Source organism: Danio rerio, chromosome 18, assembly GCF_049306965.1.
Source record: "Danio rerio strain Tuebingen ecotype United States chromosome 18, GRCz12tu, whole genome shotgun sequence".
Classification (NCBI taxonomy): domain Eukaryota; kingdom Metazoa; phylum Chordata; class Actinopteri; order Cypriniformes; family Danionidae; genus Danio; species Danio rerio.
The window spans coordinates 10,442,197-10,454,722 of NC_133193.1; the positions used below are offsets into that span (position 1 = coordinate 10,442,197).

General features: G+C 36.7%; 1 protein-coding gene and 1 long non-coding RNA gene across 2 annotated transcripts in view; one reads left to right on the forward strand and one right to left on the reverse strand.

Annotated features, from left to right (window-relative positions):
- Positions 1–12,526, forward strand: part of sema3d (sema domain, immunoglobulin domain (Ig), short basic domain, secreted, (semaphorin) 3D) — a 67,388-nt gene that overhangs the window by 42,663 nt on the left and 12,199 nt on the right. Inside the window, exons 9-15 of the mRNA NM_131048.2 lie at positions 2,333–2,447; positions 2,545–2,614; positions 4,021–4,165; positions 4,447–4,669; positions 5,988–6,076; positions 6,156–6,197; positions 9,266–9,423. Of these exons, the coding sequence (NP_571123.2) occupies positions 2,333–2,447; positions 2,545–2,614; positions 4,021–4,165; positions 4,447–4,669; positions 5,988–6,076; positions 6,156–6,197; positions 9,266–9,423 (842 nt within the window). The remainder of the gene's footprint in view (positions 1–2,332; positions 2,448–2,544; positions 2,615–4,020; positions 4,166–4,446; positions 4,670–5,987; positions 6,077–6,155; positions 6,198–9,265; positions 9,424–12,526) is intronic.
- Positions 10,163–12,526, reverse strand: part of LOC141378809 (uncharacterized) — a 127,467-nt gene continuing 125,103 nt past the window's right edge. Inside the window, exons 2-4 of the long non-coding RNA XR_012394302.1 lie at positions 11,583–11,805; positions 11,016–11,138; positions 10,163–10,922 (exon numbers count right to left, since the gene is read on the reverse strand). This is a non-coding gene — a long non-coding RNA (uncharacterized lncRNA). The remainder of the gene's footprint in view (positions 10,923–11,015; positions 11,139–11,582; positions 11,806–12,526) is intronic.

A 12,526-nucleotide genomic window follows, 5' to 3' on the forward strand; every position in this document is an offset into this window, starting at 1 on the left:
CTCCAGGCCTGTGATAAGGATCCACAATCAAATAGAACATACACAAAGTACAATATGTTTCTTATCCAAGGCTGAGTGTACTCTTAGCCGTCTTTATCAAAACTGGTTAAAAAACAGTATAATCTACATTCAGGCAGTTATAATCCTTATTACACAAAGTCTTTATTTAATAAACAAGAAAAGAATCACTTTAAAAGAATTAACCGTAAAAATAGCTAAATCACTTTAGACATTTTAGATAGTCTTAACTCATAGAAATAACAATAGAAACAGTTGCTTCCGGTCCTCAGCCCTCAGTTCCACTTAAGGTCTTCATGACCTCTGACCGAGTTTGGTGGCTCCTGAAAATAGTTATAAAGAGACAGGCAAATGCACTGAACATTCTTATATTAAGTGTGTTAACTTTTTCATTAATTAAAATCAATTCACAGTTAAATACTCATTCAAATTATCAAATAATTCTATTTAATAAATTAAAAAAAATTATGAGAAACAGGATGATGAAAAGGATAAACGTTGGTCCATGATGAAACGGATTGGAAAGCAGAAATCAGAATCCTTCAATTGTTTTTTGATTTTTAAAAAAAAAATGTATTAGGCGAGTTAGTAGGCATTTCTGTGTGGAGTTTGCATGTTCTCCCCGTGTTCACGTAGGTTTCCTCCGGGTGCTCCAGTTTCCTCCCACAGTCCGAAGACATGCGCTATAAATGAATTGGGCAAGCTAAATTGTCCGTAGTGTATGTGTGTGAATGAGTATATGTGGACCCCAGATTAATAAAGGGACTAAGCCGAAAATTATTCAGTTTATTTAGGAGGTAATTAATAAATGTAAAAACAAAAGTTAAATTGTGAAATGTGTATAAAAGTTTTAAATAACTGCTCACTTATTTTATGTAGTTTCAAATGAAATTATTACTCCAGCCATTATTGCTTGTATTACTATTACCATTGACAATAATAATAGTATTATTAATAATAATAATAATATTAATAATAATTGGTATTATAATGAAGTTATTTCTGAAGGGACTATGTGACTGACGACTGTAGTAAGGAAGCTAAAAATTCATTTAAAATCACTGGAATAAATAATTAAATTAAATAATAAAATAATTGTGAACAGTTATTTTATAGTGCAATAACATTTCACAATTTCACAATTTGTATGGTATTTTTGATGAAATAAACGCAGCCTTGGTGAGCAGGAGAAGCTTATTTTAAAACTTTTAAAAATCCTACAGACTCCAAACTTTTTACCGGTAATGTATGTTAAAATGGAATACTGTAAATTAGAGTACAGATGACAATATTGCTGCTTTTAATAAACAGATGCAACCTTGGTAATCACATAAGAAAACATTTTAAATAATCTTATCAGCCCTAAACGTTTTAACGTTATAGAGAGCATGCCATACGCTGGAAATGGATCTAAATATTTTAATTTGGAACGCTGATTGACCAATCCTAATCGAATATTATAAAGAGCTGATTTTTAATAAGTGTTCGCACATGTCAGCTGTCATCCAGCAGCAATTATAAAACATCAATGATTTAAAGCTGTTTTCTTAATGCTATAGACTCATCCTCCCAGGCTGTATGCTATAAAAATTCCAAGCTCTATTGCAAAATTCTTGGTCTGGAGCAGGAGGGTTTTTATAGCTTTAGGAGAGAGCTGTAAAGCAATCTGAGGCCAGATTCCTCACTGGATAACTGGCCTAACACGAGAAGAGGGCATCTTTGAAGATTAAAGAATTTGGAAAACACCACTCCTAAACCTCTTTTAGGTCTCTTCCCCCCTTTTTTTCTCAAGTGTGTGTGTTATTCAACATGGAGAATGGCAGTGGAGGAATATGTTTGCTGCTTTAAGCGAGTGTAGATGAAATCATTGAAATCCTTTGATTAAACCCTTCTGGCAGTAATGAGGAGATCTGTTTAAGTGTTCTCAGCATGTCTTCTCTTTCTGAGACCTTTCAGTGATCTTTTGTGCATCTAAATACGTAAAACCTGCTCATGGAGAGGGTCATTATATTCTCTTTATAAACTCTCCTTGCTCGCTTTTCTCCATTTCTTGAACAGTCTTTCTTTGTCTCTCGTGTGTGCATTTGTGCTCCTCTTTAGCCTTTGTGTTACTGAAGGGCTTGTGGTTTGCTGTCGTCTTATGCTTAATTGAATAAGCTGCTTTAATCAGAAGCAAATGCTGGGTTTACATTTTATTATGAAAGTCTATAAAATATATAATAACTGAGGATTTAAATGATAAACACATGCTTTCGGAATGACTTCACTGAAATGTCCTATATTTGCGTGTGTCTGTGTGTGTTTTTGCATGAAGAACGATGTTGGAGGTTTGAGAAGTCTTACTAACAAGTGGACAACATTTCTCAAAGCGAGACTCGTGTGCTCCATTCCTGGACCAGATGGAGTGGACACACACTTTGATGAGCTCCGTGAGTGATGTGTTTTATGTTACTTCTCCCTCCCACAAACGCATATTTTAGATTTATCAGACTTTTTAAAATGTGTGTATGTGTGTGTGTGTTACAGAGGACATCTTTCTTCTCCCTAGCAGAGATGAGAAAAACCCTATGGTGTATGGAGTGTTCACCACTACCAGGTTAGTGTGTCCAACGCAAGCTCACGGCAATTCGTAACTTTTTGATTCAGTGGTTATTTCGTATGAATTCGTACGATATAGTTTGTACAATTTAGTACGATTTGCTCATCATCCAATGACAGTTGGGGTTAGGGGTGGGGTTGGGTGTCACGACCTCCTTTCTAAAAACGGATATTTTCGTACGACTGAACTAAACTGACAAAACGTAAAATACTTACGTTTTCTTGTAAGATCAGGCTGGTGTATCAGTATTTTTATCTTGGTACTGAAGCTTGAAAAGCAACCCAAAATACAGTTTAATCAATGTAGAGTTATACTTTTTTTTTTTTTGTTATTTCACATTTTGTTGCCTATTAAACAACTTTTCAGCTACATATCAAATCTCAGTGTAATATAATGTATGTATATATAATATAATAATAATTGTATGTACTTGTAAAGTTATTTTTGGCCACATTTACATTTAGGATTTACTTGTACATGTAGAAAATTACATTCAATCTGATACAAGATCATGCTGGCAGCCTTTACTCCCGGCATCCTGGCCAAATTTGCCAAAAATGAGTAAAGCGATTTGAGTGTTTTCAGCTTATTCCCTATAGTAATCTGGGGTCACCACAGCGGAATAAACTGCCAATTTATCCAGCATATGTTTTAAGCAGCGGATGCCCTTTCAGCCACAACCAAACACTGGAAAGCACCCATACACTCTCACATTCACACACATAATCTATGGCCAATTTAGCTTTTTTAGATTTAATACACTCATAGCGCATGTCTTTGTACTGTGGGGGAAACCGGAGCACCCGGAGGGAACCCCTGAACATGGGAAGAATATACAAACTCCACACAGAAATGCTTATTGACCCAGCTGGGGCTTGAACCAGCGAACTTCTTGCTGTTAGGCGATTGTGCTACTTGTGTTCCTTTACGTTTGCTGGGGCTTGATCTCTTTAAGATCTTGCCGAGTTTTTTTTTTTTTTTTTTTGTTAATAGAGGTGCTCTGCAATTAACATCATACTGTATAACCTACACCTATATTTACCTTTAAAAAACACCTAGAAAATAATCATTTTAAATAATGTTATCTTCTGAGAAGTTCCTGACTCCAGAGCTATACATGCTGTATATACATGAAAGTTTAAAGCAACGTGTTTCCTACTTTTGTACTTTTTTTATCTTATGAGTAGCATAAAATCACTGTCCACTGAGAAAATACCTTTTTCCTTTTCTTCGAGACATTCAAAATAATAAACGCATTCTCTCATTGAAGAAGTGATTTTTTAAAAAGTAACGTTATTACGTAACTCATGTTACTTGTAATGCATTATTCCCAACACTGCCTGTTTGTAATGTGAAATGCTTTTACTGAAGTTTTTAGCTTCTTATGTTTTTTGTGGGGTTAGTTCCATCTTTAAAGGATCAGCAGTGTGCGTCTATACAATGGAAGACATCCGTGCAGCGTTTAATGGACCGTATGCTCATAAAGAGGGACCAGATCATCGCTGGGTGGAATATGAAGGCAGAATTCCCTACCCACGTCCAGGCACTGTTAGTAACACTCTTTACACTCCACTTTCATGCTCTTCTCTTTTTCTTTCTTTATCAGGGGCAGACTCTTTCATACATCACCACTAGAGGGAGTCATAACACTACTTATGCCCCCTTTGCTTCCAGTTATTGTTTTTTCTACATACATTAAAGTGGAAATATAATGCCTATTTAGATAATGCCATGTGCAGTTACATCACTTCATATGCATACAAAATTACTTGCAGATTTCATCTTTTTCTACTTTATTTTCTAAACACATCTTATTTTCCCTCTTGCAGTGCCCCAGTCGGACATATGATCCTCATATAAAAACAACGAAAGACTTTCCAGATGAAGTCATCAGTTTTATACGATTGCACCCACTCATGTACCAGTCTGTGCACCCAATGACAGGCCGACCAATTTTCACTCGTATCAATACTGAGTACCGGCTTACTCAGATCATAGTGGACCGCGTGGCAGCTGAGGATGGACAGTATGCTGTTATGTTCTTGGGCACAGGTTAGAAAGACTTGACAAGTCATATAAAACAGCTACATTTATGATGGTGAATTTTTGGGGAAATAAGGAAATGTGATTTAGATATTTGATAAACTCTTAAAGGGATAGTTCACATAAGAATAAAAAAGGTGGCTTGCCATCTCCAGGTTGGAGGAAAGTTCTTACCCCAGATGGTCCGTTGTGGTAAAGAAAGAGCCGAGTTAAAAGGCAAAGCTCTCAATTTACCATTCAATCTACACTCCTACTCTCACCTGTGTTCATGACCTTTGAGTCATGACCGAAAGGACAACATATCAGATACAAGCAGCCGAAATGAATTTCCTTTCAGGGTGGCAGGGCGCACCCTTATAAATAGGGCGAGGAACTCTGTCACTCGGGAGGAGCTCGGAGTGGAGCGGCTGCTCCTCCACATCGAGAGAAGCCAGCTGAGGTGGTTCGGATGTCTCCTTGATCTCTACCTAGGGAGGTGTTCCAGGCATGTCCCACCCGGAGTAGGACTTAGGGAACTATGTGTCTCAGAACGCCTCAGAATCCCCCTGGAGGAAGTGTCTGGAGATATGGGAAGCCTTGGCTCCTCTTCTGAGACTGCTGGCCCCGTGACCCGGCCCCGGAAAAGCAGAAGAAAATGAATGAGAATAAATGAAGGCAGGCAGCACGGGTAGCACAATTGCCTCACAGCAAGAAGGTCACTGGTTCGAGCCTCAGCTGGGTCAGTTGGCATTTCTGTGTGGAGTTTGCATGTTCTCCTAGTGTTCCGGGTGTTCCGGTTTCCCCTCAAGTCCAAAAACATGTTGTAAAGGTGAATTGGGTAAGCTAAAATTGTCCGTATTTATGTGTGTGAATGAGTGTGTATGGGTGTTTCCCAGTAATGGGTTGCAGCTGGAAGGGAATCCGTTCCGTAAAAACATATGCTGGATAAGTTGGTGGTTCATTCCGCTGTGGCGGCCCCAGATTAATAAAGGGACTAAGCTGAAAAGAAAATGAATTAATTAACGACTCATCCTAATCTTAAACCCTTATAAATTTCTTCTGTTGAACACAAATGAAGATATTTCGAAGAAAGCTGCAAACCTGTAATCATCAGCTTGTATATTTAAAAAAATGCTATGGAAGTCAATGGATCCAGTTTTAAAAATACCTTATTTTGTGCTCAACAAAAGAAAGAAACTCATGAAATTTTGAATCAAGTAAAGTGAGAGTAAATAATGACGGAATTTTAATTGGGTGAACTATGCCTTTAAGAGTGTATGATCTGCTCAACCAGCAGATGGCAGTAGATCTATATGAGACACAAATGTGTGCACTTTTGTTTGCATAGATATGGGATCCGTATTGAAGGTAGTCAGCATCACTCAAGAAAACTGGTCCTCAGAAGAGATCATCTTAGAGGAGCTTCAGGTGTTCAAGGTGAAAGTCACAAACATTCAAATATGCAACATTTATGACTGGATGAAAATCAACATCGCTATGTTATTTTTCCTTTCAGAATCCTTCACCCATCCTCAACATGGAAGTCTCTTCAAAGCAGGTACTTGATTCTAATAAATTAAATATTTAGCTTGGGAATGAAGAAAGAAAATAAATTGTTAAACAACATTTGAATCTTTTTCTTCCAAAATGACCAACAGCAATCATCAGCAAGCTGTTTTTGTTTTTGAAGTTTCATTGGACTATTATTTGTGAAGATTTAGTAACTGCAGCTCAAGTTCTCAAGCCCTGATCTCATAACAAATGCACTCAGGCCTCTATTGTTTTGTTCTGTTTTATCAGAGTCTTGCGGATGAGTATGTTTTTCTGTTCTTGTGCCATTCCTTTCATTTTTCCTTCACACTCCCGTTTGTCTAATTATCTCTTATTATCTTTTGCAGTTCATGGTTGGGTTCGCAGTTCACTCGAAAGCTTTTATCCTCCTTTCTCTGTGCGCTCAGCTAGAATTATAGGGTTACATCAGCAGGCCACTTGGCCAATTCTTTCTGTAATTATTTATTTTTAGGGTCCTTTGGCTTTTAAGAGCAGAGCATTATAGAGCACAGACAAGAAATTAAATGGAGAATACAAGCGGGATGGAAGGACAAAAATTGACATAAAATACTTTGTTTTTCTACAAGCTGTAATCGTTAAACAGTTTCACGTCATCTCTATTTATGTAGAGCTTTATGCAGTACAGATTGTTTCAATGTAGCTTAACAGTAAAAAGCAAACCAACGGAACCAATTTGTGCAAACTTAAAACATGAGACACATTCTAATGTTTCAATAAAGTGACTCTAAAAGGGAAATAGTAGACTTTTTAAGCTCAATTCAGTTTAGTGTGTCCATTTAATTGATTATGATTCATCTATAAGCAGCTCTGCAGAAGATAGTATTGTCATTATTTAGCTTGAATCACTTGAATCAGCTGAATCGATTCAATTCAGTTCAATAACCTTGTCAGTGCTGCAACATTTGTAAGTTATGAAACTAACTGCATTTGACTGTAATGCAGTTCAGCCAAACAAATATGTCAGTGTCATTATTCTTCTTCCCTTAGTTTTGATTCCACACAATAGTGTTATTATATATAGCAAGTGTATTTTAAAACCCACCAACACAAGCAATGCCAACAGTGACAAACCATTTAGAAATCTAATATACAGTGCTTATAGAAAATGATCATACCCTGTGAAAATCTATACCTTTACTCACTTAATAACCTGCTTTTAGAAGACCTTCAGGATAAAGTTGTAGAAAGGCACAGGTTGAGAGAAGGCTACATAAACCTTTAATTTAATTTCATTTAATTTTCGGAATGAGCGAAATGAACTGCCAACTTATCCAACATACGTTTTACAAAGCGGATGCCCTTCCACCTGCAACCCAGTACTGGGAAACATTTTTCGACACTCATTCATACACATACACTGCTAACCACTGAGTCACCGTGTTGCCTAAAAACCTTTCAAAGGTTGGAAAAGGTATTTGGATTGTGATTTTATTTTTAGGCTCTATGACAAATAAAGTAACTATTACAAAGGGGTATGATGATTTTGCTATAAGCACTGTATTCAAATTACATATAGGGCACAGAAGTTCATTGTGTTTCACATTTACAAAACATTGAAATTACAAATATGTACATATACTGTATGTTCAATTATATCAGCTGTAATTATATATTGTGTATATACATATTATAAGTAGAAAAATCAGTCCTGTGATTCCTGTCCAATCAAATCGCACATAGAAAGTAAATCGCATCATACTGAACAACCTCAAGACATGGGTATTATTTATAGTGCAGCAAACCTTTTGGAAGCATTAAAAATGTCCAACATCTTTGCACGCAATGACCCAGAGACTGTTTATAGACTGTCACTGATGAAAAGATGAAGGATGTTGACAGCATGATGACTGAAATCTCCAAACAGCCCTAAACAATCACTAAATGGAACGAATGAAGAATGAAAGGAAGGGTCAAACAAGGAATGGAAGGAAGGACTGGATGAAGGAAGAAAGCACCGAACTACTGAAGGAAGGAAGGATCGAATGAAGCAAGGTTTCAAAAAAGGAATGAAAAAACTAAGGAACGAAGGATGGAATGAACGAATGAATGAATGAACAAAAAACTAAATGAAGGAAGGAACAAAAGAATGAAGGAACCAAGTAATGAGTGAATGAATGAAGGGAGGAACAATGGCAGGAACAAATGAATGAATGAATAAAGAAACAAACGAATGAATGATTGAAGGAAGGAAAGAGCAAACAATGGAAGGAAGGAACGAATGAATGAATATAGGAAGATAACTAAAAGCACTACAGAATGTTATGTTTACACATCCCTGCACAAACCTTTTACTGTGTAATACTCACTACTCATAAGTATTTTTGAAAGGGCTACTTATACTACATATACTTTTACTCTACTTGTACTACATTTTTGGGCAAGTAAAGGTATTTTTAATTGAGTATGATTTTTCAGTACTCATCACCTTAGAATTATAAGGTTATATCTGACACTTTTGTCAAAATTGAGTAATTGACATTCTCATTAAATGACAACTTATTTCCATTATAGGATGTTTTTTTATGTATATAAGTTGTTTGCATTTTAGGCCTTTTTATTTTAAAAAACAAATGTTACACACATACTGTTTGTTCTATGGAATGCAAACTTTGAAACTCAATATCTCAAAATCATCAGAACGCAGTTAGAACCTTATAATTCCAAGGAGACATACTCTTTCCACCACTGATATAAATGAATATATCAAATGTAAACTATACATGGAAACAGATTTAAATTCAAATCAACAAACAGGATAATATGTTTGTTTAAATGAGATCTTGAACTTCATTTGTGTTTAAAATGTTAAATAGTAAGGTCTGCTGCTGCTTCATGCTGAGAGAAAAACAACAGCACACTTTTTGTGCTTGTTTGTTTTATAGTTTATTTCGCTTGAGTCACACGTACACATGGTTCTTTTTAGAGTTTGTTGGACCAAAAAAGGCAGCAAACAAGTGACATTTACTGATAACGCTATTAGAGTGGTTCCTCTAGTAAGCACTTTTTTGTGATTGCACCTGGTTTAGTACTTTGTTTATGTGTGTGTGTTTGCAGCAGCAGCTGTTTGTCGGAGGAAGCGACGGGTTGGTGCAGGTGTCACTGCACAGGTGCCATATTTATGGACAGGGCTGTGCTGAATGCTGTCTAGCAAGAGACCCCTACTGCGCTTGGGACGGCACCCAGTGCTCCAGATACATCCCAGCTTCCAAAAGGTAACACACACAGCGCTCGGTAGTAATGGATTATAGAGTTGAGGGCAAAAAATATTAGCCCTCCTGTGAAATTCTTTTTCAAATATTTCTCAGCATAGCAAGGATATTTTCACAGTAATTTCAATAATATGTTTTCTTCTGGAAAAGACAAATTTCTTATATTTTGGCTAATGAAATTAATTTGTACTTTTTTTTTTACATTTTTTAAAAGGTCAATATTATTAATATTTTTTTGATTGTCTACAGAACAAACCACTGCTTTACAATCACTTACCTAATTATTCTACCTTGCCCAGTTATGATAAATAACCTAGTTAAGCCTTTAAATTGCACTTTAAGATGAATACTAATGCCTTGTACAATATCTAGTCAAATATTTTGTTCTGTCATCAATGATAGCAAAGACTAAATAAATTAGTTATTAGAAATATTAATTTTACAAATGTATTTTAAAAAATCTTCTAAGCAGCACCTACACTTTTCAAACTATAATTCAGACTTTAACTGTATGTCATCTGGATTGGTGGAGATTTTTTTTCATATTTATGGATTACTTGATTACATATTATTTATGTCAGTGGTTTACAAAGTGGGGGTCGGGGGGAAATGACCGGGGGTTCTTTGGTGATTTCCAAAAGTCAAATACATTTATTAAACAATTTAAATTACCCATATTTTATCCATAATTAAGCCACAGAAGTTTAAAATAGTAGTTACATAAATAACAACAACATGCAAATGAAAAGCCATCATACTTTCAATTATTTTTTAATCTACTCAGTTACAGTAATTTGAGTATTTGTATTTTGTTACTTTACTACATCTAGAATAATACACAGATACAATGTTCACACTCCAGTTCTCAAAGCAGTTTGAAACAAAAACATTTCAATATTACGTCAAACAAAGTACACCAACAAACGTTAATCAAACAATAATAGATCAAAGCAAAAGGGGAAGAAACACACACATCAAACAAATGACAAACACAGTTCAAGTTCACACGAAATGCCGGGTATATCTGAACTGATACAGCGTTGTCTTTATATAGTATATCACCCTGCAGGCCAAGACCGGTTACTCACTGAAGCTAAGCAGGGTTAAGCCTGGTCAGTACCTAGATGGGAGATCATATGGGAAAACTAGGTTGCTCTTGGAAGTAGTTAGTTAGCTGTGTTAGTGCAGACCAGCTGGGGGCACTCATCCTGCAGTCCTTATTCCCCAGTAAAGTGAATGGGATACTATACTGTCAGTGAGTACCGTCTTTTGGATAGGACATTAAACTGAGGTCCTGACTCTCTGTGGGCATGAAAAATCCCATGGCACTTCTTGTAAAGAGTAGCGGTGTAACCCTTGTGTTCTTGGCCCTTACCCTTCATGGCCTCCCAATCATCCTCATCCACCGAATTAGCTCTATCACAATAGAGCTGGTGTGTGGTGAGCACACTGGCGCCGTTCCCCTGTGGCTGCTGTTGCATCGTTCAAGTGGATGCTGCACACTGGTGGTGGTAAGAAGAGACCCCCCTCATGATTGAAAAGTGCTTTGGGTGTATAGGTATTTGGGTCCATATAAATACACAATGCTTACTTACTTACTTACACCATCCTTCAGCGAAACGTTTGGGAGTCTTCTCAATTGGGGCATCGCACGTCAGTCTGTATCCTAAATGATTGATATTCAAAACAGCCAACCCGCGTACCCTAGAAACGCAAAACTAAAACAACAATTCCAAAACTGTATAATAACATATGGACATAACACTAAATATATAAAAAGTAAATAGAAATGGGCTCAACATTGGCTGAGTCAGTTGGTATTTCTATGTGGAGTTTGCATGTGTATATATAGTATTTAGTATATATAGCACACATATACTGAATACTCATACACACACACACACACACACACACACACACACATATGCATAGTTGAACGGATTAAGCAATTGTCCCAAAGATAAGTCGATGCAAAGCCTTGACATTGATTCACAGAGTCAGCACTTCTGTCGAGTCAACACTCTTCTTATTGGCATCTAAAGCCACACATGTGTCCTGTGACATCCCTGAGATGTGCACCGTGTGCAGTTTGCTGTTTAGGATAGCGAAAAGTTAAAAGAGAGATAGAGAGAGGGCTTTGTGGTGCCCTCTTTCTGACCTACTTCTCCAGGGTGAGTTGTTTCCTGGAGTTCAGCACAGAGAAGAAAATGATAAATATTTGATTTTTCCTGTGCCATAGGGTGTAGTGGGACCGGGCTGGACAGGCAAATTGATTAAAGTTGCTTTGTTGTTGAGATGATGTATGTGAGCTGCCAGAGAAGTTTTCTTGCCCTTTCTCTCCCCGGCTCTCCGGTCCGCCACTGACGCAAAGAGGCCAGGTCAGTCCTGCAGAGAGAGGGAGAGAGAGAGAGGAGAGAAACACACAGAGAGGAATGACAACTGTAGTGCTGCTGTGTTTGAAGTGAAACAAAGAACTTAATATGAAATTTGCTTTATTGTTTTGTTTCTTTTCTTTTCTCTGAAGATTACCCTGTGATGCTTTTTATAAACAGTTAATCAGGTTAATTATTTCATTATTTGCTCTCATTGTCTACAAAAATAATCTTGTTTTATTCTTTGTTTTGAAATTAAAAGAAGTTCAACTGAGCAGTGGTTTGCTGTTACATTTCAACGCATGATGAAAGCAAAGTGTAGATGATTATGCACTCTAGAAAACGTTGAGTTGTTTATTTAACCCAATGGCTGAGTTACAAACATTTGGTGCTTTGGTAATGTATTTTTAAACCAACTATTTTTACAGAGTGTAAATATGTGCTTTTAATATATATTAAACTACTTTGGGGCTCCACACTAAAATTAATTCCCACCATGGCTATGTTACATCTTCTTAAAGCCTTTAGTTGTTGCCATTTTTTAAAATATAGCAGGTTATAATCGCACCAAAATATATTAAAATGTAGGTGAATTATCTACCAAACCTTCCTGTTATTGTAGTAGTGCTGCGCGTTATTTGTTTAACCCTTTAAGGTTACATGCTGAATGACTGACTCACAGGTCTGTGCAATGCGTGAGGGCAGCAAACACAACGTAGCTTTCAGTTATGATG